The 25973-nt window shown below is 44.6% G+C and overlaps 1 protein-coding gene across 2 annotated transcripts; it reads left to right on the top strand.

The window, feature by feature from the left end:
* The first annotated feature begins 626 nt into the window (after positions 1 to 626).
* On the top strand, positions 627 to 13169 carry AJUBA (ajuba LIM protein). Of its 2 annotated transcripts, none has more exons than XM_069097816.1 (8): positions 627 to 1934; positions 5166 to 5267; positions 7402 to 7469; positions 7818 to 7880; positions 9677 to 9807; positions 9922 to 9973; positions 10812 to 10880; positions 11509 to 13169. In XM_069097816.1, the coding sequence occupies exons 1-8, from the start codon at positions 899 to 901 to the stop codon at positions 11632 to 11634; spliced, it is 1647 nt and encodes a 548-aa protein (XP_068953917.1). In that variant the 5' UTR covers positions 627 to 898; the 3' UTR covers positions 11635 to 13169. The 2 variants fall into 2 exon arrangements, with proteins under 2 accessions (XP_068953917.1, XP_068953918.1); XM_069097817.1 differs by lacking the exon at positions 627 to 1934 and adding an exon at positions 3396 to 4266.
* Positions 13170 to 25973: the final 12804 nt, after the last annotated feature.

Genomic DNA, 25973 nt, shown 5'->3' with positions numbered 1-25973 from the left:
TATGTCCATCTCGCTTGTGACTTTTATTCCTCCCTTTTTGTATCTCTGAGAGTTCTTCTGTTTCTACTTTACTCTTTTCACTCTACTTCTGTGCCTAGCTGTTCAGTTCTCTGTTTTTCCATCTATCTCCGTCTCCACGCTGGGAACAAAGTGACCATGTTTGCGCAGTTCATGCCTCTCTCTAGTAGCTTTCACTCCTTATCCTTGGATTCCACAGTGCCCCTCCGCACATTCCAACTGCAGACAAAGAGTCCGCCCATTGGCCCCATACACTCTTTCCTCGACTGCCTCTAAGGAGCTGCAGTGTTGACTCATTAATTGTCAAAGCTCTCCTGTCTCCATTATCAAAGACTGCACTAAGTCCAGAAGAGAGTTAACCCCAGTCTCCCTCCCTCGGAAAGGGTGAACCAAAGATTCCTGCGCTGATACCCCCACCTCTTTCCCTTCCTACGGGCACACCGCGCTCCGCCCTTCTATGAAAGTAGGTCCGGCCGGGCAGACAAAAGTTTAGGAGAGAAGTTCGAGTCGGTGCTTAAGTGTGGAAGCTAAGGGGGGGGGGGGGGGGTAGCTAGGGAGGCGGGGGCCAAAGGGATCCGGGAGCTGGGGGAGGCAGGGCCAGCCCGCAGACTGATGAACAGATAGACTGGTGGATAGAACAGCTGCAGCCTTAGGTACCCCCAACCCCTTATACTCCCTGATGGGTGGGGGAGCTGTACCCCTCTCCCTAGGGGATGCTGTGGGTTCCTGGGCTCCGGGCACCCGGGCTGCCAGCTGAGACCCCGTGCCCGTCCAGTGCCCCCAGGGGTCTAGATTCCTGCGGCCAGGAAGAGGGGGAGCAGTCAGAACACAGCCGGGGGGCCGGGGTAGGGAGGGGGCTCGAGGCACCGGACCCGAGGGCATGGAGCGACTGGGAGAGAAAGCTAGCCGCCTGCTGGAAAAGCTAAAGCTCTCGGACTCCGGCAGCGCCAAGTTTGGCCGCAGAAAGGGGGAGTCGAGCCGGTCAGGGCCTGATGGGACCCCTGCTCCTGGAAAGGGGAGATTGAACGGGTCTGGGGGCCCCAGGAAGCCTGGGACCCGGGGAACTCTTGGAGAATCTGAGGATGAATCACTGGAAGCAGCCCGCGAGCAGGGCCCCTTGGAGGCTGAGCGAATCCGACGCTATTCCTTTGAGGCGCCGCGCTACGAAGTTACTTTCCCCAGCGGGGTACCCCAGCCCCGGGCCTTGCCTCTACCCCAATCACTGCTCCCCGACTTGCGTCTGGAGACTTTGGCCCCCGCCTTAAGCCCGCGTTCTAGCTTCGCCAGCAGCTCCGCCAGCGATGCCAGCAAGCCGTCTAGCCCCCGGGGCAGTCTGCTCCTGGACGGTGCGGGGAGCTGCGGAGCTGGTGGCAGCCGACCCTGCAGCAACCGAACCAGTGGCATCAGCATGGGCTACGACCAACGCCACGGAAGTCCCCTGCCCACTGGGCCATGCCCCTTTGGCCCTCCCTTCGCTGGGGCTCCTACAGGCTTTCCTCCTGGAGGTGTGCCCTCTGCCTATCCCGACCTCCATGCTGCCCTAGACCGTCTTTGCGCTCACCGGCCCACGGGTTTCGGCTTTCAAGAGAGCCGTCATTCGTACCCACCAGCCCTGGGCAGCCCCGGGGCCCTGGCCGGGGCTGGGATGGGAGCGACTGGGCCCTTAGAGAGGCGAGGGACGCAGCCTGGACGACATTCTGTGACCGGCTACGGGGACTGCGCGGCAGGCGTCCGCTACCCAGAGGAGCTGGCAGCATTGCTGCGGCTAGCTGTGGGAACCGGAGGGCGGGAACCAGGCGCCCACGGGGAACCCCCCGGTACAGAATCCTCGGGACCCGAAGAGCCGCCTGGCCCCTTCCAAGTAGAGGCAGGCCGGGGCCGGGCCCGGGAACTTGAGTCTAAGGAGGACTACTTCGGTGAGTGAGGACGGGGAAGGGTGGACTGGGGCTGGAGGGATAAGGTACCCTAGGGCCAGTACCGTAGAGTGTGGCAGATTCTCCATGGATTTAACTTGGAGAGACAGGCAGTGAATACCAAAGGCCTCTACCCACTTAGTCCACTTTCTGATGGACCAGAATATCCAATTCTTTCCATCTCCAGTCTCTAAGTCATCCAGTGGGTCCCACTTCACCCCCACTACCACCACCATCCCCAAGCCGTCACAGTTCTGATTTTTTTCGGCCTCTGGAGGTGCTTCAGGGGAACAGGGCAAGAGTGGGATAGGCAGAGCGCCCCCCCCCCCCCATCCTGGTTCCCCTTTTCCCGGCAGTGCCCGAGCAGGCGCCTGCCCGCCTTGCCCCCACCCCATCCCCTGTCTCCGCCCGCAGGAATGCGGGGAATGCAGGGGTGGTGGGGGGTGGGGAGGGCAGGCTGCGTGCTGGCTCCTGCCCGGCCCGCTCCAGGTGCCCGCAAGGCGGGGCGGTTTGGGAGGGGGGGGTGCCTTCCTCCGCACACGCCTTGCGGCCCGTCGGGGAAATGGAGCCAGTGAAGCTGGAGGGAGTGCCTTGGGGCGGGAACGGGGACCCAGGTGCCTGCCCCACCCTGCCTAGCCTGCTTTCAGACTTATAGCATTTACTAGTAAGTAGACCTGGCAGTGCCAGCTTCACACACACTCCCCCCTCCCTCAATCTGTCCCCACCTTCCAAAGGTCAGGGCAGGAGCAGAGAACCACAGAAACTGATGCTAAGACATTTACACCATCATCATTGAGGGAGTGACCTGGAGTGACTGCTGGCAACAACCAGCTTAGCAGTGACCTTGGGTACTGGTCAATATTTGTAGCTGGACCCAAAGACCATAAGGCCCCGACTATCCCTCTACAGCCTTCTCACCCCCATCCCTAGGGCTGAGCCTGAGCCCCAGACTTCCTAAGGGCTTAGGGGAACCCATTAGTCTCCTTCAGGATTTTCTCTCTTCAGTTTAATCTACCACATATGCATTAATTGAAGACTATCTTTTGCCTAGTTGAGGGGGAGCCCAGTAGTGTGGAACCTAACTTCAAGGAGCTTCTTGACTGCTAGGAAAAATACTTTGAGGATGCTATTAGAAAATGTTAGACCGTGCAATCAAATGCCTAGACTTGTGAGACCAGGCAGAGATCACATTCAGATGTTGAATCCTTAAATTTGCATATGATTTGCCTGCATTCTTATCTACTGGGTGGTTTGTCCCCTAGCAATTTTTCTGGTTAAAGGTTTTATTCTTGGTCCTGTGAAAGCAGTCTTTTTCTCTTTCTCACCTGCCTCTATTGTCATTGATCCAAAGCCCCCTCCCCCCCATTAGAATTTTGAGGGTTCTACCACGGGGTGGGGGGGTGGGAGGCCGGAGGGAAAAGGGTTCCAGGGATAAGGAAGCCAGGGCTGGCTTGGAAGGCATTATAGAATTCATCCCCAGCCCCCACTCCAAGATAGAGGCTGAAAGAAGAAAGCAGAGGATCTGATTCCTGATCTTTTTAGTAAAAAGAGAGCAGATACCACAGGCAAGCAGACAGGCAGAAATCACCTGGCAGGGCCTCATGGAACATTGCTTTTGGGGCCCAAGGAAGGTGGATGTTAGGTAGAAGCAGCCTCTTCCTTTAAACCTTTAATGCCTAGAAAATTATGGAGGAATCCAGAAAGGATGTGATCAGTTGGAAAGAACTGGGGTGTGGATAGTGGTGGGTTAGGAGTGTGATGCAGTAGAGAAGGAGAGAACATGCCTGAGTGTACTCCCTGTTTTCCCATAATTTCCGAGGCTTCCTGGTGAGGTGGCTCTGACACATGGCCCCTTAAGGCATGGCTCTCCTGCCCCTGGAATAGATCTTCCCTGACCCAGAGGTTGTATTCAGAGCCCTGAGGCTGAGGCTCATACCTTTCTATCATGGACCCTAGATCTACTTTCTGCACTGAGAACCCCCTCATATCTTTTCCCCATCCCCCCATACACCTTGTATGATCACCCCTATGTAAGCGCCCCCCTTTCCCCGCTAGCTAGTCCTGGCCCATTTTTCCCTAGCTGTATCCTTGCCCAGCTGCTGTAGGGTGGAGGCAAAACAGGTCCAGGCCCATCTGATGCTGCAGCTGCAGCACGAGGCTCCCAAGCCCCTGGGCTTGGGCAGGGATGGGCCTCAACTTGCAGGTCGCTGGGCTGTGCTTGGGCAGGAGCGCGCCACACCACAGGGGGAGGGGCAGGCCCAGGTCCCATTCAGATCTGATCTCTTCTTGGGGCTGAACCTGGGGGCCTCAGGCTTGGCATACATTTGGGACATGGGTGAGAAAGAACTAGAGTAAGATTCCCCCATGCCTGGGAGAATTGCAGCCATTCAGCCCCCTTCTCTCCCCAGAAAGAAAAAAGAGAAAAAGAAAATGGAAAGGGCAGGGAGGTCTCTCTGTAAACTTAGCCCCATCCTATCTATCCAACCATATTTTCTACTACTCCCTAATCTTCATTCAATTCTCCACTCCACACAGACTTGTCTCACTGTCCACCTCACTTCTTCCTGTCTTGATGCCTTCCTGCCCTACTGCCTATCTAAAGTAATTCTACCCATCCTTAAGAGTCATAGAATATTACACCTGGAAAGGACCTTAAACATAACTGATTCCAATTTTGTTATTTTACAAATGAGGAAACTGAAGCCCAGATAAACTATTAGGAGACAGCTCATGCCCACAAATCCTTACTGAAACCTTCCCTGATTACTAATGCTCTATCCCTTCTGAATTCTTCCAGGAATTCTCCATCTTGTCTATACCCTACAGTTTAGGACTTGATAATATACAGTATATACTGTCATATTGTTTGGGATTGTTTTACATATTGGTCTTTTCTTCCCAAGTAGACTGTATAACCCTTCTTGAAGATTTCTCTGATTTCTCTTGAAGATTTCATGAAGCTTAGCCAGGGCTGGGCATGTCAAAACTCAAGTGATGTATTTAATGAGTGAACAGTCCTAGGATTGCTAGCTGTGCTTTCTCTCAGCATATCTAGGACTTTCTGCCTTCTTTCCCAAGAAGAAAGAGCCTGTAAAACAATTTTCTACCCTCTTTTCTCAAGCCTCTTCCCTGTGCCCAACAGTAGAGGAAAGGGGAGAAGGGTATGTTATTTGAGGGTTGAAGGAGGAAGGATACTGGTGTGGTAACCTTTTCTCTTTTCCCTTCTCCTCACAGGCACATGTATAAAGTGTAACAAGGGCATCTATGGGCAAAGCAATGCCTGCCAGGCCCTGGACAGTCTGTACCACACCCACTGCTTTGTCTGCTGCTCTTGTGGTGAGTGAAGCCCTCCCCTAAACAAGTATGGATGGGGCAGGTACAAAGGTCTCAGAGAGAAGGAATGGCAACATCTGAGGCAGGACAAGAATTGGAGCAACAGGAGAGCTCTTCATCATTAAATTTCTCAGTGGAAAGCTTTTGGGCATCTACCAAGTATCTAGTCCCTAGTTCTTTACCATCTTCCTTCCTTCTCTGCCTGTGTGTCTTTCTTTTTTTTCCCTCTCTTCTTCTGTCTTCTCGAACTGCATTAGTCTACTCCCCCTTCCCTTGCTTCCTCTACTGATCAATTCCTCCCTCTCTTTCAATCAGTTATCCTTTTTTTCTTTTCCCTCCTTTCTCATGTCTGTCTCCTTTTCTCTTCTTCCCTCCCTCCCTCTTTCTCTGTTGTGCTCCCTGCCTGCATAGCCTAGGCTCTGGACTCTGGGCTCTGAGCTTTGGGTCCAGGCCTGCAGCCCTGTGCTTGGTGGGGTTTAGTCTTGGGCAGCCAAGTTGCCTGGGGCGACGGTGAAAGACAGGAATGTGGAAGGGGAGGGGGGGGTGGGCCTAGGGAATGGGGAGCTGTGGGGGAGCTGGGAGAGGGGTTTTCTCTTGGCTGGTCAGAGTTCAGCCACCTCTCTGGAGCGCAGGCCACTGGGCCATGCCAAGCTGATGACATCACGCTACAGGAATGCCCACTGTTAGCTCAGGAGGCTGTGCAGGGGCTCCCTGTCGGCACTGACTCCCCCTGTCCCTCCCTCACCACCCCCTCCACTGCTGGTCTCCTATTCTGATTCCTTTGCTAAACCTTTAATCTCCTATCTCTGTCTGTCTGATGCTCTGACTCCCTCTCTTTTTTTCTCTCTTCTTCTTCTCCCTTCCCTCCCCCATTTGACTCTCAGTTGTTGTCTTTTTCAGACTGTTTCTTACTTTAAGCTTGTACTCTTGCCTCCAAACCCCACCCCCCTTTCTGTTTTTCTCTTTAGTTTTCAGATCTGTTTTTACAAATTGCCCAGACAGAGCTATGAATGGATACTCTAATGGGAAGATAGCAAAGGTGGAAATATGCCCATTCTTCCTTTGGGCCCCTCAATTGCCCTAGCCCTCTGCCTCCCATTCCATACCCTCAAGATCTATGAGACTCTTTATACTACCTTGTGGGGCACTGATGGAGTGGAAGGAAATCATTAGAGCATTTAGGGTGCATGCTGGGACTGTCCCTGGATCTTGGGGGAAGTTGGGATTGCTGATATCAAAAGTACAGCCCAGGATATCAGATAGCATAGCCTGCTTTGTCGCCAAAGCATTATGTCCTGGTTCCAGTATCCTTAGATCCTCCAACAGAGTTCAGCCCCAAGAGGGAGTTAGTTAAGGGGATGGGCACAGGACCAAGCCATTCACAGAAGCAGAAGATGAGAAGTCTTTTGTCATTCTTTTTTATACAACTCCCAACACAGTGTAATGTGCAATGGGTACTTTTAAAAGTAGGTGATGATGATGATGATGATGATGAAGATGAAAGTTCTCTTTCCTGAGATGAGGGTTAGTATAGATTTCAGAAAAGGGTTTGTAGAAGAGTCTGGTACTTGACCAAAGGAAGGGAATAAGTGTGCTGAGCACTTTACAAGCATTCTCTCATCTGATCTTCATAACAACCCTGGAAGGTAAGTACTATGATCATCCCCATTTAACTGTGGGAACACTGAAGCAGACAGGTAAAGTGATTTGCCGAGGGTCACACAACTAGTAATTGTCTGAGGCTGGATTTGAACTCAGGCCTTTCTGACTGTAGGCTTTTTGCTGTATTTAGCTTTGCCACTTGGCTACCTCTAAGGGGGCATAGGTGAGGACAGGTAGAATGATGGCAGAGTGGTACTTCATGGAAGGGGAGGGCATAACAATATTTTTGTTACTTCAGTAGTTGAATATAGGGTGGCTTAGTTTGAGTCTAGCAAGGTGACTAAAAATTAAATCATGAAATACATGGAGTATAGGCTGTATTGGAGGGGGTAAAAGACTGAAAGGTATAATCTGTTTTCTGGGAGGAACTTCTGTCCTGGAGAGGTGGTCTTAGATGCTTCTTGGATCCTGAAGGACGTTGGGATTGTACAGTAGATTCCCAGTCCCACTTACTTCTGTTCTCATTGGGCTTCAGGGAGGACACTTCGATGCAAGGCCTTCTACAGTGTCAATGGCTCTGTCTACTGTGAGGAGGATTACTTGGTGAGTCAGGAATGATGTTTTTTATTTAGTTCATCATACCTAGGATTGGCACCTACTGGCATCCCTTCCTCTTTGCCCATGTAAGGGGTCCCTTTCATTAAGTCCCTTTCACCTTGTGGTCGCATCATTTTTTTTTTAAAGCAATCAGGGTTAAATAACTTGCTCAAGGTTACACGGCCAGTTATTTCTGGGTGTGGTGCTGAGTATCTGAGCCCAGATTTGATCCAGGTCATCCCAACACTGGAGCCGGTGCTCTTACTCTCTGAGCCACCTGGTGGCCCCGGTCGCATCATTTTCAGTTTGATGACAGCCTTTTCTCTTTCTCCCTCTCACCTCCCACCCTTCTAGTTTTCAGGGTTCCAGGAAGCAGCAGAAAAATGTTGTGTCTGTGGTCACTTGATCTTGGAGAAGGTAAGGAAAATTCAACTGGAGAGCTGTTACTAGTGGGATGTTTTAGGAGGCAAGATAGAATCAAGGGCAATGGAGACTAAAGAGTCAGGGATGATTTTGAAAGAGTTGGGGTAGACAGTCTAAACCTTCCTATAATTCAGTATGGCACAATGGAAAGAATGCTGGATTGGGAATCAAAGGACCTACCGTGTTTCCCCGATAATAAGACCTATCCCGAAAATAAGCCCTCCCCTTACTGTGTAAGATTCCTCTAAAATAAGCCCTCCCCCGAAAATAAGCCCTATTGAGATTGCTACTGTAGTGAAGGTGATCCCCTGCACTACACGCTACATTACGGTACCCTCTGTATGCACCGTCTCCCCCCCAACCTGGGTGAAATGCATGCCGTGCTCCGAGCTGCATCCAATCAGAGCTGCAGCAGTGAGTGCGTCATCCTGTTCTTCCCCAGTGATTTGCTTATTGAATAAAGGTACATTTTTTTGTTCACATTTACCTGTTTATTAAAATTGCTGTCAATGTTCATTAAAATAAGCCCTCCCCTGAAAATAAGCCCTCTGGTGTTTTTCTGTCCAAAAAAATTTAATAAGACAGTGTCTTATTATCGGGGAAACACGGTAGGTTCAAATCCTGGCTCTGGCATTTATTACCTGTGCCACCAGGGGATGAGCCATTTAATCCCTCAATTTCCTTGTCTGCAAAATGAAGGGGTTGGGCTAGATGGCCTCGAAGTTCCTTTGTGGCTCTAAAAGCTATAATTCCTATTTCACTCCAATTCTCCAAAGCCTATCATAGTTTCCTATTGCAGGGCACTCAGAAATCCTCCATGTTGTGACCTGACTTTACCTATCTAATCTTATCTTCCCCCTGCTCTTCATCATGTACATTTGGTCCTTCCCATTAAGCTTGTCTTCTTTTAGTACTCTGCATGTATACTCTGTTCATCTTTGCTGGTCCTATTTTTTTCCCATCTGCAATGTCTTCCCATCTTCTCTTTCTTCCCTCAGCCCTTGTGTGTATCCAGCATATCTTTCCAGGTGTTAATCAAGACCCTTCTTCCATGAAGCTTTCTCTAGCCCCAACTCTCACTGGTCTTTTCCTTCCCTAACTCCTGTGGCTTTGGAGACTTTGCAACATAATTAGGTGTATTTGATTTCCCAATTTTCTGTAGGGTTTCACATATATGTATATAAATCTCAAAGAAGTTACTTCGAGGATTCAGCAAACTTATTGAGCACCTACTATGTCAGGTGCCTAGGGAAGGTTCATTGCCTTTTCCCTGTTCCTTGACATTACAATTCTTTTAGAGGTATATACCACAAATACAGGTAACAGTTATCTTTTCAAGGGAGAAGCTTAAGAACCATTTCTTTCCTTTCAGTATAGTGAAAAGCTCATTAGGATGAGAATCAATAGACTTCTGAGACATTGGACAAATCATTGAATGAGTCTTTCTAAACCTTAGTTTCTTCATTTGTAAAATGAGGCGATTGAAATCTGGTGGTTTATTTTTATAAGGGTCCCATTCAGCCTTAATATTCTATGATTCTTCTCTTGGATCCTCCACTGTGCTTGTGTGTGGTGTGTGTGTGTGAGAGTGAGAGAGAGAAAGAGATTGTGCTAACCCTTAATAAATGCTTGTTGGAACAAACAGAAGGGCAGAAGGAGATGGCTGGATTGGGGGTTAGAAGGCTGCAGCCTCATGGAAGTTGGTACCTGGCAGGGTGGAATGGTACTAAACTCTGGGCTCACATCCACACTAATCACACTCCTTTCCACTCCTCCCACAACTGAGTCAGATCCTGCAGGCAATGGGGAAGTCTTATCACCCAGGCTGCTTCCGTTGCATTGTCTGCAACAAGTGTTTGGATGGCGTACCTTTCACGGTGGACTTTTCCAACCAGGTGTACTGTGTCACCGACTACCACAAGTAAGTTTTACCTGGGAGGCTGAGGGAGACAGGACCAGGACCTGAGATAGGACTGGTTTTTGGAGGTCCCAATTTGCTCCCAATTTGAATTTGCCTCTACCTTCTCTGTTCCAGAAATTATGCCCCAAAATGTGCTGCTTGTGGCCAGCCCATCCTCCCATCAGAGGTCAGTATGTCTGGGTTTATGTGGAGCAAGTAGATGGTGCTGATGCCAGTGTTTAAGAAAGACCTGTTGCTTGAGCTGTCTCCTTCCATGACCTCTCCCTGCTCCCCCAAACACCTTCTGCAAGCACTCATATAGTTGAATCATAAATATTTCAGGCTGATTCCTGGGTGGCTCTGCATTTCACATTAAAAAGCACAAAACACTCAACTGTAAATGTTTTCCTTTCTGAAAATTTTGTTTTAACTAGCCCCTTTTCCTCCTACCTTATTAGGGAATATGTCATAGAACCCTTGGTCCAACTGCATTTAAGTAGATTCCAGAAGAGGGCTGGTAGGAGAGCATTCTTGAACTCACTCTTAGATGGAATGTGCCAGAGAAGTAATGGAGGTCATAAGCAAGAGAGCTCATGGAGAAACCAGAGCCCATTAGCTCTTACTGTTCCCTGGGCAGGGGTTATCTCTGGTCCCTCCCCTTCAGGCTAAGGCCATCTTCTTTGATCAAGCCCAACCCCCTTCTTTCTTATCCTTCCCCTGTTCCCTACTACCCAACGATGTGCAAGGTAGAACAGCCTGAGAGAAGGCCCCTAGCTCCTATTGGGACAATTTCATGATGCCAGATGTGGCAACAGACTGAAGTAGGACCACGAGAGTGTGCCAGTTGGAGTTTAGCTGTGGGAGAGGAGGAGGAGGAGGGTTTGTAGTAGCTACCCAAAGGTATGTTTCACCTCACAATGGCAGTGGGGGCAGAGGCCATTTATGTGACCTCGTAGTCTTTGTGGGTGAGATCCAATGCCCTCATTCCTGCCTATGTAGTTGGGGGCTTTTTCCTTTTGTTTCAGGGCTGTGAAGAGATTGTGAGGGTGATATCCATGGACAGAGATTACCATTTTGAGTGCTATCACTGTGAGGTGAGTGTGGGGCTAAGGAAGAGGGAAGGTGACAGTGATGTGGTGCTAAAATCTCTAATGCACTTGGATTTATGGCGGAGATAATAATAACTGCTCACATTTACATGGTCCTTTGTAAGCCTAGAAGGACTTCCCTCACAACAAACCTACTAGATAGGTAGGATAAGAATACTTAATCCCCATTTTACAGATGAGGAAACTGAGCCATGAAAACAGGTAAAGTGACTTTCCTCAAGGTCACAATAGCCAGTTAGTGGCAGAGCTTGGACTCGAGCTCAGGTTTTCTGACTCCCAAAGTCGGAGTCTTTCTCTTCCATGATGCTTGAAAGCCAGGAAGCCAGGGGAACCCATCACTACCACTCTATAGACCCTGACGACTCAGGATTCTTCCTTGTTTTTCTGACCTTCCATCCCTTCTGGGGCAATGGGGACTCCAGCTCCAGGGAGCAGACCTATGGGTCTATCCTGGCATTTCTGCTGCAGCAGCGACACCTGGTGTCTGGCTGGAGCATTGACTCAAGTTATGTCTTTGGGGAAGCCCCTGCAAACCCAATTGTTGGGGAATGAGAGGTGGGAAACTAGTCAGATGGCCCTGTACTAGATGTGATTCTATACCCTTGTTCCACAGGACTGTCGAATGCAGTTGAGTGATGAGGAAGGCTGCTGCTGCTTCCCCCTGGATGGACATCTGCTCTGCCATTCCTGCCACATGCAGAGGATCAATGCTCACCAGGGCACTGCCAACTACGTCTGAGCTGCCACCTCCACCAGTTCCTTCTGGCTCCCAAACTCCAGCAGTCAAACTCCTCCCAGGCAGTGAGCAGTGGAGAGCCCATTGGGGTGGAGGTGAGGGGTACAGGGAAGAAGGCAGGGCAGACAGAGGATAAGCTGGAGATCTAAAGACCCAAAGAGAGTGATGTCCTATTTGGGTTAGACAGGGATCTTTCCCAGTACCAGAGAAATTCTCATGCAGTGAGCAAATAACTACAGAACCTCTCAGAGCTAAGAATTCGTCCCCCTTCCGGGTCTGAGAACAGCAATGTGACAAATTCACAAGTACACACAGAGTCACATCCCAGCATATACGCTGCTTCCTTCAGGGCTTCCCAATTTCCCTTGTGGACATACCTGGAAAACCCAAGTGGAATTCCTGTTTGGAAAAACTAGGAGAAAGGAGACCTCCCAAGGGCTTAGACTCTTACCTCTGTCCCTTGCACATGGTGTCAACTACCCCTGGGGGAAAGGGGAGTGGGACCTGTGTTCCTACCACCAAAGCTACAGGGCCAGCCAAGGGACACAGTAAAACTCTTAGCCAGTGGGACAGAAGAAAATTCTCCAGACTCTCTGGGACTTTCTGTCTCCCAGTGCTTCCTACTATAAGGTATGATGTTGGTGCCAGCCAGCTTCCTATTATCCTGCTGCCTGTTTCTCAGGGACTCCGTGATGCAGGCTTTAGGGAGCTAGGAGAGCACGTGGACTGAATTTATCTGTGCTCTTTGCTTCCCCATCCTAAGGCTGGAGGACATAGGGAAGCTGCCCAATGAAGACCGTTCCAGGGTGGCTGGTAGTTAAGCCCCATAGACTGCTGTCCCAGAAAGCCTCACACCAGCCAAATGCACCCCACCCCTTGCGCTTCTGTGCCCATCATATCTATCTCATGGTCTCCCATCACCAGTTAGCTTCAGAGCATTCTGTCACCCCACTGATCATTCAGGAAACCCAGGATTACATACACTGGTACCTTACCCCACCCCAGATCCTGGCCTGGGCTCCAGGGAGCCAGAGGGAAGTAAGCACTTGGAGATTTGGCCTCTACTTGGTCATGATTCATTCTCAAAATGATCATCCCTTAGACTAAAAATCCTGTGTTTGGGGGATGTTCAAGATAACATGGCCAGCTGAACAAGGGGTTGAGGGGATGGGGGCAACCTTGGTAAGGTCTTTTTCCAATGGCTGGGAATGAGGCAACAAGCCTGACTATATATATATGGTCATGAGTGCCAGGGACCTCTAGACTTGGGGAAAACTTCTGTACCTAGGAGTAAAGAGGCCCTGTCCCTCTACTAGGCAACTGGGACCCTAAAAATCTTCCATCATTTTTCTTTCAAAGAAGCTGTTTATATTTTTTAGATGATTCTTTCCGTTTCATTTTCTCTTCCTCTTGCCCTACAACTCCACACTCCAAGAAGTGGCAGGATGGGCAAAATGCACTTTTTGGAAATGCATTAAATCGGTATCTGTTCTGTGTCTTTTGTTACCTGAAAAAAATAATAAAAACAAACAAAGAGACTCATGACTGAGAAACACTTGACTTAACAGCTTTTGATATGAGAAAAGCTAAACTATATATTCAGTTTGTCACCTCTTCTCTTCATCTCTGACTATCCCCTGCCTTCTCCTCCTTGTCTCCATTTTTGGTTTCCTATTTCTCTTTTTCATTTCATCTTATGTCTTTTCTGGCCCTAAGCAGTCCATTCCCTGACAAGAGTTTGGCCTTCCAGGGCTCTGTGCTGACCTGCATGGCACCTCCAGCTCTCCCCCCTCTCCCCCACTCTGACCATTCTCTGGTTCCACATCCTTCTCTCTGCCTTGGTGCTCATCCTTCTTGAGCAAAGACAGGCTGGCACATCTGGGCCAGAGAGAGCCAGATGAAGGGCAGCCTAGGGCAGAGAAGCAGTCACAAACGCATCACTGCTGACGGGCTTCCAGACACTTCCTGCAGTTGGACAACTGTTCTTTTCTTTGGTTGCTAGGAGGTCTCTTGTCCTCATTAGTTCTATTCTAATACAGAGAGAAAAGCATGGGAAGCTGACCTGAACACAAAATAGGTCCTGCCTGGTCAACTTGCCACTTGAATATGATCAGAAGACAAAAATGTGGAAAGCAGAGGATTATAATTATTCCAGTTACCCAACTCAGTTGCTCTCAAAGATTCACATAATAGAACTAGTTGCTATGTGACCTCACTTCCATTACCTAGGGTTTTCATCAGAAAAATGACCTTAGTGGTATCTCTTTCCCAGAGTAATCAAGAACTTTAATATACTGACAATGAATTAATCTTCCATTATCCAGTGACAGCATCAAGGAAATGAAAAGGTAACTTTTTTTGGAGGGGGAAAGGCAAGGCCATTAGGGTTAAATGACTTGTCCAAGGTCACACAGCTAGTAAATGTGTCAAGTTTCTGAGGCCAGATTTGAACTCTGGTCCTCCTGACTCCAGGGTTGGTGCTCTAATCACTGTGCCACCTAGCTGCCCCCCCAAAAGTAACTTTTTAAAAGAAGGTTGGGGATTTTGTCCTAGGACAAAAGACAAGATGAGGTTATTCTAGGCATGCAGAACCACTTGGTAAAAGACTTTTAAGATATTTCAGAATTGACCATGTAGGCCAACCCATGACTGAAACAATTCCATCTACAACATACCTAATTTGTTCATTCAGCTTTTGCTTGAAAACTGCCCAAGAAGAATCTACCATTCATTACCTCCAGAGGCAGCTCACTCCATTTTTAGAATAGCTTTCATTGCTAGGAAGTTTTTCCTAACATTGAATCTAAATTTGCCTCTGTAGCTTCTGCCAATCATGCTCTTAGTTCTGCCTTCTGGTCTAAGGCAGCAAGTCTAATCCTTCTAGTGAAAGCCCTTCAAATACTTGAAATCAGCTGTCACACAACCTCACCCAGTCTTTTTTCCAAACTAAACATCCCCACATACGACATGAATTCAGAGTCCTTTACCATCTTGCTTGCCCTCCTGTCTCTGCTCTCCAATTTACTAGCTTCTTTCCTAAAGTCTGGCCCCAAATTTGAATATAAACTTATAAACGCTCATGTGTGGTGACCAAGGTAGAGTGTAATAGTACCATCACCTCCTTATTAGGCCCCATCTCCTAATGTGATACAAAATCATTAGTTTTTTTAGCAGCCATGACACACTTGAGCTTATATTACACTAAATTCCCTTCTCCCTCCCCATGTGAAATGTGCTGTGGCAGAAAGGAATGAAAAATAGAGGTGGGATGGGGGAAAACCAATAGCATTGAACAAAGTCAAAAGAAGACAGCTAGCCAAGTGGTACAGTGGATAGAACACTGGACCTGGAGTCAGGAAGACCTGAGTTCAAATATGGCCTCAGACACTTACTAGCTGGCTGACCCTGGGCAAGTTACTTAACCTCTGTCTCTATTTCCACATCCATAAAATAGGGATAATAATAGCACTTACTTCTCAGGGATCTTGTGAGGATTATATGAGATGATAATTGTAAAGTGCTTTGTGAACCTTAAGATGCTATATAAATGCTAGCTATTATTAAAAAGAAGCAGCTAGATGACTCTGAATAGCCCGATGATCCTGAGTCAAGAAGACCTGAGTTAAAATGTGACCTCAGACACCTACTAGCTGTATGACCCTGGACAAGTCCCTTAACCTCTACCTTAATCCACTGGAGAAAGAAATGGCAAACCAGTCTAGTGTCTTTGCCAAAAAAAACCCATACAAGGTCACAAAGAGTCAGATACAACCGAACAAATTCTTAAAATAAGTAGGAGACACATTGTCTTGGGGAAGAGATTATCAGCCACAAACCTGATAACCAATGGAAATGGGAGATAGGTCACTAAACCCATTTCCCTTACTCTCCTCCCTTAGAATAAGAAAGACAAAATGGAAGGATGGGTTTGAATTAGCTTATTAGTGCACTTCTGGGTTCTTGCAAATCCTTTATTTCACTCTGGGTAGCATTTGATAAAGATATGAAGGTTTGATCCTGGGGGGAAATTATGTGTAAATTCAACAAATGGATCCAGATAAAATCAGAATTTTGAAAAGTCAGGGAAGGAAAAAAATCTGTATGACAATAATGAGTTTTTTCACCTAGGAAGGACAGCAAAGGTATCCTGTATGGACAAGAGGAGATGAGGAGGAATACTCAATGGAATCCAGTTAACACTGAATGTTAGAATCATTGAGTGTTAGCTCTGAAGGTTCTGCTTAGTGAAAATTGAAAATTACCAGAGAAAATTTTGAAGTTAGTTGTTCCCATCAAAAGGTCTCAACAAGGATAGAGTTCCTCCTTTAAAGGAATTTACTATCCAATAGGGAAAATAAAAACTTTAGAAGCAGGTCTGTATCTTTATGTGTGTGTGTGTGTGTGTGTTTGCCTAGGGCTTTGTCCCAGGGCAGAACATTTAGAGGTCACCTACTATATGGCTTGAGGTCATACTTGCTTTTTCCTCCCTTTTCCAATCTTACCACTCACCCAAAGACAGCTTCAACTTGGGGAATGTTTCCTTCTTGTGGTTGGGAAATTTAGAGGACTCAGATAGCATCATCCACCTACCCTCTTCAATTGTCTCCTTTCCTCCCCACAGTGGGAGCCTCAAAGCATGCTTCCTGCCACCCACACTTAACATGACTGCCACCCAAACTTCTTCCTTGCTGGTCCTATCCCCACCTCCACCTGAATAGCTTCTAGAGTAGTATCCTTTCCCCAGGGCCCATTGCCTCCCCAGTAATCTGGTAACACCTAGTAACCTTTCTTCTACTGGGTGCAAAAACAGCTAATTATAGTTCTCAGTGGAGGGACACTATTCTGGACATGGGGAATTATCCATGAATTCATGAAAATGGGAAGGGCAGATAGAAATGGAATTAATTATATCCTTTTTTTAATATAATGAAAAAATGAGTTGGGATGATTGGTAGATAAGATACACAAAAGTCAGTGGCAAGAACTATTATAAACTGCAATGTTCTCTGTCGGTTAACTTACATACTTAGCGATCACCATCTTGGGAAACAAGTGAAGTAGAAAATATGGGACCTGCCCTTGAGTAGTTTGTAATTTAGTCTGGGAGAGAAATATACAAGGGTACTTGAGAACCGCTATAAGTAGCATGCCCACAATTGTGAAATAATGGACAATCCTACACGCGGAAGGGGGGGGGGCACGGTGCCTGGCAGAGCGTTGGGAATGATTTTGAACTCATTGCTTTCCATTTCCCTGAGCATTATTTATGGCTGGCTTCCTATCTAGATACATCTCCACTTTCAGTCAGTTGATTCTGGGCAATCAAAACTGGAAAAAACAAAAAAACCCAAATATTTGATATAAAATACCCTCTTAGAAAAACACCCTGATCTTCAAAGTGACCTATGCCTGTGTTCAACTTTGCAAGGCAATGGAGCTAAGGGAAACCCAGGGGAGATGTCTCACTCATTCTGCTGCCATAGTTTCGGTTTTATAGATATATTTAGCAAAAATCCTTTTGCACTAATGGGATCTCAGGGATCTGCTAAATTGTTAATAGCTTCCCCAGGCTCTTGCTTCCTCCTATGGTGCCTTCCTTATCATAAGCATTTTTAAAAATCAACACACATTATTCAGTTGGTCACTAGGGTGAAATGCAAATTCTTCCTTAGTTTATGCATTCCTCAGTGCGGTCCTGATTATCTTCTATCAGAGTAGTCATCTTTTCCACATCACAGGGGTTATGGGCACAGCGCCTCTATAATCTGGAAAATCCAAGTGAAAGCTTTTGGCCCTCCCTTTCTACCCGAAGTCTGAATTATGATGGTATTAAGAGATAAAATATGTTGCTATTATACAATACTACACATTTATTTTGTGCATTTCTGAGTTTCTAAACATTTTCTGTGTTTCTGTAAGTACTGTGTTTCACATGTGGTCTGTGGCTTTTGCAAAACTCCCAAAGAAATTCCCATTTGATTTCTTATGCTGATAAGAGATATCAAAATCTTGGCAAGATGGGGAAAGTTGCAATGTGGAAGGGGGGATAACTGTATAGTGGAAAGAGCCTGGTGTCAGAAGATCTGGGCTTTGCCATTTATTATGTGTATGAACTGGGTCAAGTCACCTAACCTGGCTGAGCCTCAGTTTCCTCAAGTGTAAAATGGGGATAACAGATGATCAGTTCTAAGAAGCAGATCATAAAGCTGACACAGAGACAAGATAAAGTAGGGACTCAACTTTCTGGTAGCTATAGGAACTCTCTCTCTTTGAAAAGCAGAACAGCTGGTTAATTTCTGATTGGTATTGCTGATAATTGCTTTCTAAAGACAGAGGAAAGGGAACTATTATTCTGGGCCTAATTCTGACCAATAAGGAGAAATTGGATGCTGAAGTACAAATGTAATTCAATACAATTCAACATGTATTAAGCTCTAAATATGGTGAACCTTGAGAGAAATGGATTCCAATAGAGACAAAAATATTTAATAAGCACATATTGTGTGCCAGGCAAGGAATGAGCAAAAAGAAAGGCAGCTCCCACCTTCAAGGAGCTTACATTCTCATAGGGAAAGACAACACATAAAACAAAGCAGAAAAAGGAGGTCAGGAGAAGCCCAGAGAGTCAAGGGTGGAATTGGGGGAGAAATGAAGGAAAGAGCATGGTTGGTCTGGGCATTTCCCTAAAATGGAGGTTCTGGGAGGAACTCATCAGTTGGAGGAGGGGGCCACAAGGACAAAGGGATCTTCCAGGGTGAGGTAGAGTTCATGATAGATAAGGAAGGAAATGCTAGGGACTTTCTGACAAACCCTAAGAGAATAGATTTCAGAGTTCAGAGAAAGGACAGATTGAATTCCACAGCCTAAGATCCTCCAGAAGTCAGACCAAGAAGGATGAAAATCTCTCAAGAACTAAATTCTGATGACACAAATATAAATGGTTCCCCTGAGGAAGAAAAGGGAGGGTTATTGGAAGATAGTGATGTGACAACACAGGAAACTCATCAAACAATTCAGATTTTTACAAGATATGTACAGAAGATGAAAGTATGGACAGGAAACTGAGGATGAATACAAAAGAGTATCATGGTCCTATAAGGAAAATATCAGGAATGGCAAAGGCCAGAATCAGCTGAAGTTTATGTTGAATCCAAACTAGTACAACAAGCATCCTTATATGCAAGGGAGGGATGGGAATAAGCATTTATACAATGTCTACTAGGTACCAGGTACTTTATAAATAGTATCTCGCAATAACCCTGTGAGGTAGGTGCTGTTATTATCCCAATTTTGTAGTTGAGGAAACTGAGGCAAGCAGAGGTTGTGACTTGCCCAAGGTCACACAGCTAGTGTCTGAGATAAGATTTGAACTCAGGTCTTCCTGACTCAAGGCCTGGTATACTATCCACTATGCTTCCTAAATGCCTAAGGCACTATACTAACTATATGTTTGGTCTACAAAGTTAAATGAGAATCAATACCTCCACTCAAAGAGCTTACATTCTACTGTGAAGGATGTAATATGTAAACAGATAGATATATAAATGAAAATTTAAGGATACAAAAGAAATCACTGATAAATAGATTAAGATAGGTTTTCTGGAATGTTAAGAATAGTGATTTGTTTTTTAAAGTATGTTGGCATTAAGATGAACATCAATTACTTGGGATGAATGGGATAAGAGATAACAAAAGAAGAAAAAACCACTCAACTCTTATTCCTACCAGACAGAGTGACTTTCAGATAGGAAAATATGGAACAAAAATAGATAATATGGATTGGTAAAGAAAATAGTAAGAGACCATGCATCATTCATCATTAAGTTCAAGTAATCAGGTCTGGATGAACTGCTAAAAGAATTTACTAGTGTGATTGCTGAGTCATTGTTGATGATCTTTAAAAATATCCTTGAAAATATATATTAAGCATTTACTATATGCCAGGCACTGTGCAAAGCTCTAGTAATAGAAAGACAGGCACAAAACCATCCCTGATCTTAAAGAACACAGAGTTTAATGGTTGATACAACTTGCAAATAATTATGTACAAACAAGTATTATGTTGAATAAATTAGGAGTAATCAATAGAGGGAAGGACTTAGAATTAGGAGGGATTAGGAAAAGCTTCCTATAAAGGGTGCAATTATAGTTGAGACTTGAAGCAACCTGGGGGAAACTAAGAGGTGAAAATGAAGAAGAGAATTCCAAGGAGGGGGGACCGACAGTGAAAATGCCAGGAGTCGGGAGATGGTGTCTTGTTTGTGGAACAGCAAGGAAGACAATATCACTGGATTTCAGAGTCAGAGATGGAAGGGATATTTTTTAAAATCCTCTGAGGTTTTTTTCCAATTATATGAAAAGATAGACGAAAATTTAATTGTAAATGAAATATTCTAATTCTAAAGAATAAGTGAGTCAGAAATCATAAGAAATAATCAATAGGAGCGGCTAGGTGGCGTGGTGAATGGAGCACTGGCCCAGGAGGACCTGAGTTCAAATGTGGCCTTAGACACTTAACACAAAAACTAGCCATGTGACCTTGGGCAAGTCACTTAACCCCAATTGCCCTCCCAAAAGCAAAATAAATAAACAAACAAACAAACAAATAAATAAAAGAAATAATCAATAATTTAATTAAAGTCAATGACAACAAGAAAAAAATAAAAGTGAAAATATCCTTGATAGAGGAAAAATCTTCCAACCCAACACCTGTCCTCATACTCGGGTCCTTGAATCTTCATGTTGAAGGTCCCTTGGACACTCTGGCCTCCCTGTTCATCCAACCTTGACTCCTCTAACTTAGATCTTTCCCCTCTTTGGGCTACAGTTTCTTCATCTATAAAATGAAGGTGTTCAACCAAGTTAACCCCTCTAAGGACCCTTATAATTCTAAATTTTTATCTTGTGATCCTACAATCTCTACTACCCTAGCTATCCATAGGAATGGTGATAGCCTAGACACTGCCATCACTTCAAACTGTACCAACTCCATAATATTGACCTCCAAAGTTTCCCTCCTTGGTGAACCTTGTGTTCTCCTATCCTTTTATCTATCTCCTATCCTTCCATCCCTCCTTTGGCTTCACTACTCCTAAACCTATTCTCTATCCTTATTTCAATTTCTAGCCCCTCCACCCCTTCATTTTTCTCCCAGTCCATCACCCCTGCTCTGGCCTCACTTTCCTCCCTTCACAGCCTTGATCCTATAATTAAACAGTTCAACTCTCCTTGAATCCCTTATGTCTCTTAACCAGTACTCAATCACATCCATCATCCATCTATCTTCCTTGATCTTATTCCCCAGCTGCTCAAAGCTACTATGGGAAGTCTAACTACTATGCTAACTAGGTCCACTACAAATTTATGTTGTCTAATCTCAACTAGACCCTGACTACTGCATGGCGCTTTTATTCTTCTGATTGACTTTCCATCAGTCTCTGTGCAGCAGCTGTTGCTCCAAATTCCTATATCCCCAAGCAGCATTCCTACTGAACTGAACCCTATTCTCTCAGAAAATAGTTTTACCTTCTTCTTTACTGAGAAAATTCAATGCCATTCATCATGAACTCCTTCATTTTCCATATATCTTCATTAGTCCCCTCTTTTGCTTCAGCTTCCAAAGAAGGGGTGACCCTTCCCCAGTTAAGGCTAATCCTTATATTATATATTGGGTATTCAGAGATGACTAGCATCATTTGTTCTTGTAGAAAGATTCCTGCTCAGTTAAGGGTTGGGTTGAACTAGATGACCTTTAATGAATGTCACCATTAACTCTGAGATTCTATGAATATTTATACTACCTACATCACATAATTGTGAGGAAACAACTTTGCAAAACATAAAGTGCTATGTAAATGTACTAGTGTAAACAGGGAAGAACATCTTTCAGTAATCTGGGTAGGAATCAAAATCAGTTCCTTCTGACTACTACTTTCCTGGATCTACCCTCCCTTCTATCAGCAATGCCTCTTTTATTGTCCCCCTCCCCTCCTACTTCCCAATAGAGTAAGATAGATTTCTAGACCCAACTAAGTATAAATATTATTCCCTCTTTGAGCAAAATCTGGTGAAAGTAAGACTCAAGCAGTGCTTACCTCCTCCCTCCTTTCCTTCCACTGTTAATAGGTCTTTTGCACCTCTTCATGTGATATAGTTTACCCTATTCTGCCTCTCCTTTCCCTCTTCTGTCAATGTAATCCTCTCTCACCCCATTTTTTTATATCATCCCTTCAAAGTCAATTTATACCCTCACCCTCTGTCTACATATACTCCTTCTAACTGCCCTAATAGAGATACAGCTCTTAAGAGGAGGTACAAGTTTCATTTTCCCAAGGAGAGATGTAAATAGTTTAACCTTATTGAATAACTTATGTTCTTTCTTTCTCATTTACCTTTTTATGTTTCTCTTGAGTATTGTATTTGAAAATTGAATTTTCTGTTTGCTCTGGTCTTTTCATCAGGAATGTCTGAAAGTCCCTTATTTCATTGAATATCCATTTTTTTTTCTCCTGAAAGATTATGTTCAGTTTTGCTAGGTGATTGATTCTTGGTTGTAATCCAAGCTTGTTTGCCTTCCAGAATATCATATTCCAAGCCCTCCTATCCTTTCATGTAGAAGCCGCTAAATCCTGTGTAATCTTTACTATGGCTGCTTGATATTTAAATTCTTTCTTTCTGACTGCTTTCAATATTTTCTCCTTGACCTGAGGGTTTTGGAATTTGGCTGTAATATTCCTGGGAGTTTTCATTTTGGAATCTCTTTTAGAAGGTGATCAGTGGATTCTTTCAATTATTATTTTACTCTCTGATTCTAGGATATCAGGGCAGTTTTTCTTGATAATTTCTTGAAAGAGCTTGCCAGGCTCTTTTTTGGATCATGGCTTTCAGGTAGTACAATAATACTTAAATTATCTCTCTTGAATCTATTTTCCAGGTCAATGGTTTTTCCAATGAGGTATTTTACATTTTCTATTTTTTCATTCTTCTGATTTTGTTTGATTGATTCTTGATGTCTCATAGTCATTAGTTTCCACTTGCCCAATTCTAATTTTTAAGGAATTATTTTCTTCAGTTAACTTTTGTGCTTCCTTTTCTATTTGACCAATTCTTTTTTAGGAATTGTTTTCTTTTTCCATTTTCTGTACTTCCTTTTCCAAGCTGTTGATTCTTTTTTCGTGATTCTCTTTCATAACTTTCATTTCTTTTCCCAATTTTTCTTCTACCTCTCTGATCTGATTTTTAAAAATCCTTTTTGAGCACCTGCAGGAGGACTTTTGGGCTTTAGACTAACTCATATTTCTCTTTGAGATTTTGCATGTAGGTATTGTTTGACATTATTGTCCTCTTATGAATTTGTGTTTTGATCTTCCCTGTCTCCAAAGAGCTTTTTTTGTTTTTTGCTTATTTCCCAGCCTATTTTGTGACTTTTAAAGTTGAGCTCTGCTTCTGGGGTACAGGAGACACTGTTCCAAACTTCTTGCATAGAGGACCTAGTTTTCTATACTGGGGTCTCCAGGGTTGGCAGTTTGCCTGCTGCACTGGGACCACATGGCCTAGTTTAGCCAGCTGTGATGGGGCTTCCAGGTCTGCCAGGCTTGACCACTAGCTTGCTGCATTGGGACTGGAGGTCTCACAGTTGGCCCACTGTGCCACTGGCCTATTGAGCTAGGACCTCTTGCTGGCTTGCCCAAACACCAGATGCTAGGCTGTGTTCCCCTTTTACCCAAGTGAGACAGACCTTTTCCGCAGTCCTTTTAGGTCATCTTGGGCTGGAAAATTGTTTTTGCTCTGTCCTTTTGTGGGTACTTTTGCTCTAGAATTCATTTTGAGGCATATTTAAAGTTGTTTCAAGGGAAGTTGGGGAGAACTCAGGCAACTTCCTGCCTTTTTTTGCCATCTATCAAAATCAGTTCCTGAGGTAGGCAGAAGAAGGATAGGCAAGCTTTACATCACAATGCCTCCACCTAGATATAGAAAATACACCATACCTAGGTCCTGATCATGAAATCTAAGGGAAAAAAGAATCAGTGATTCAGTTTTCTAGCCCAAGTCAGCATAGGGATTCAGATTGAGAGGTATATAGGGGACTGGGTCTATTCAAGAACAATAAAAGTATTCCAATACAGGGAGAAGCTGTGTCCTAGGGCAAAAAGAGGTTAAAGATGAAGAACAAAGGGGCCTGACCTTGTTCAGGGTATAGGAACATGGAACAGTCCACAGCTCTGTTACTCATTACCAAATACTGGTTCACAGATACAAAGTCAACTGAGTCAGGGACCTGCACCACCTAGGGTGGTGTTCTTTTTTTTTTTTTTTTTAAGGGGGAAATGCAGGGCATTTGGGCTTAAGTGACTTGACCAAGGTCACACGACTAGTAAGTGTTAAGTGTCTGAAGCTGGATTTGAACTCAGATCCTCCTGACTCCAGAGTCAGTGCTCTATTCACTGCATCACTTAGCCACCCTTAGGGTGATGTTCTAGATTGAGAAGCAGTAATGGTTCCTAGATTATGTACTGACCAACGAATAAATTTAGAAGGAAGCAACAACTGTGTGGTTTTGATCCCAGGCGCTGAGCAAGATCTCAGCTCTCTAAAGCCATCTAAAGACCACATTGGAATAACTAATGCAAGAACCCCATACCAAAGGGGAACCTTTACCCTGAAGCAGCAGAGCTTTCCAGCTGGCTAATAGTAATTTAGTCCATCAGCAGTCTACTAGAAACCAGGGCAAGCCCACAGGTATGTTGCTGAGACACAAATCTAGGTCAGGAATTTGCAGACCAGGAGGATAGCTGTCAGACTTTGTCCTTAACCAGACCACTTTGTGAACACTGAAAGTTTGAAGATTCCCAACCTGAGCTATCCCCAAGACCTTAGAATAGCACAATATTCAATACTCCCAAGAAATTTGCAGCAGACCCCTAAAGAATATTAGGGGAGGTTGGGTGGTGCAGTGAATAGAGCATTGGCCTGGAGTCAGGAGGACATGAGTTCAAGTCCCGCCTCAGACACTTAACACAAAAACTAGTCATGTGACCTTGGGCAAGTCACATAACCCCAATTGCCCTCCAAAAAGCAAAAAACCCAAAACAAGAATATAAGCCAAACCCAGACATTTCCTCCAGAAGTACTCAAAGCCTGGCCTAACATAAAGTTCAAAGTCAGGAAGTAGGATGGAAAAATAGACAAACAAACAAAAAGAATCCCACCATTTAAAAAATCATTATAACGGGGATGCTCAAGACAAACCCAGAAGAAGAGAATGACTCCAAAACATTTATAAACAAAGCCTTAAAGCAAAAACTCAGCTTCACAAATTTAACTAGAATTCCTGGAAGAGATGTAGCAAGAGTTTTAAATTTTTAGTATATATTAAACAAAAGAGCTAGAGGGACAAAAATTGGAAAATTAAAAAAAAAACTATGGAAAAAAGAATTGGAAAGGAAATTGACAACTTGGCATGAGTTACAAAATCTTACCCAAGCAACAAACTCCCTGAAGATTATAATAGAACAAATAGAAGTTAATGACTCCATAAGACAAGAAGAAATATTAAAATAAAGCCCAAATGTAAGGTATGTCATAGTAAAAATAAATTGACCGGACAATAGATCAAAGAGAGATAGTTTAGGAATCATTAGACTACTTAAAAGCTGAAAGAGAGAGAGAGGCAAAGTTGCAGGATATAAAATAAACCCACATAAATCCTCGGCATTCCTATATATTTCCAATGAAATTCAACAGCAAGAAGTAGAAAGAGAAATCCCATTTAGTTACTGTAGACATTATAAAATATTTGGGAATCTACCTGCCAAAACAAACCCAGGACCTGTATGATCATAACTACAAAACACTTTTCACACAAATAAAGTCAGATCTAACTAATTGGAAAAATATCAATTGCTCATGGCTGGGTCGAGCTAATATAATAAAAATGACAATTTTACCTAAATTAAATTACATATTTAGTGCCATACCAATTAATTTACCAAAAAACTACTTTATAGAGTTAGAAAAAATAGTAACAAAATTCATTTGGAAGAATAAACGGTCCAGAATATCAAGGGAATTAATGAAAAGAAATGCTAGGGAAGGTGGACTAGCTTTACCAGATTTCAATCTGTACTATAAAGCAGCAGTCAACAAAACTACTTGGTACTGGCTGAGGAATAGAGGAGTGGATCAATGGAATAGATTAGGCACACGAGATTAAAAAGTCAATGACTATAGTAATGTATTGTTTGATAAACCTCCAGACCATGGTTTTTGGGATAAGAATTCACTATTTGACAAAAAACTGCTGGGAAAACTGGAATGTAGTATGGCAGAAACTGGGCATAGAC

This window comes from Petaurus breviceps, unplaced genomic scaffold (assembly GCF_028583685.1).
Source record: "Petaurus breviceps papuanus isolate PSGF00001 unplaced genomic scaffold, PetGlider_PUasm1.0 37, whole genome shotgun sequence".
NCBI classification, from domain to species: Eukaryota; Metazoa; Chordata; class Mammalia; order Diprotodontia; family Petauridae; genus Petaurus; species Petaurus breviceps.
Note: the sequence above shows the minus strand (reverse complement) of the source record. Positions and strands in the feature narration are given on the sequence as shown.

Coding starts and splice junctions, on each gene's coding strand:
- AJUBA (XM_069097816.1), top strand. CDS start 899: ATGGAGCGACTGGGAGAGAAAGCTAGCCGCCTGCTGGAAAAGCTAAAG. Junction 7,881..9,676: donor GTCACTTGATCTTGGAGAAG/GTAAGGAAAATT, acceptor CAACTGAGTCAG/ATCCTGCAGGCAATGGGGAA. Junction 9,808..9,921: donor TGTGTCACCGACTACCACAA/GTAAGTTTTACC, acceptor TCTCTGTTCCAG/AAATTATGCCCCAAAATGTG.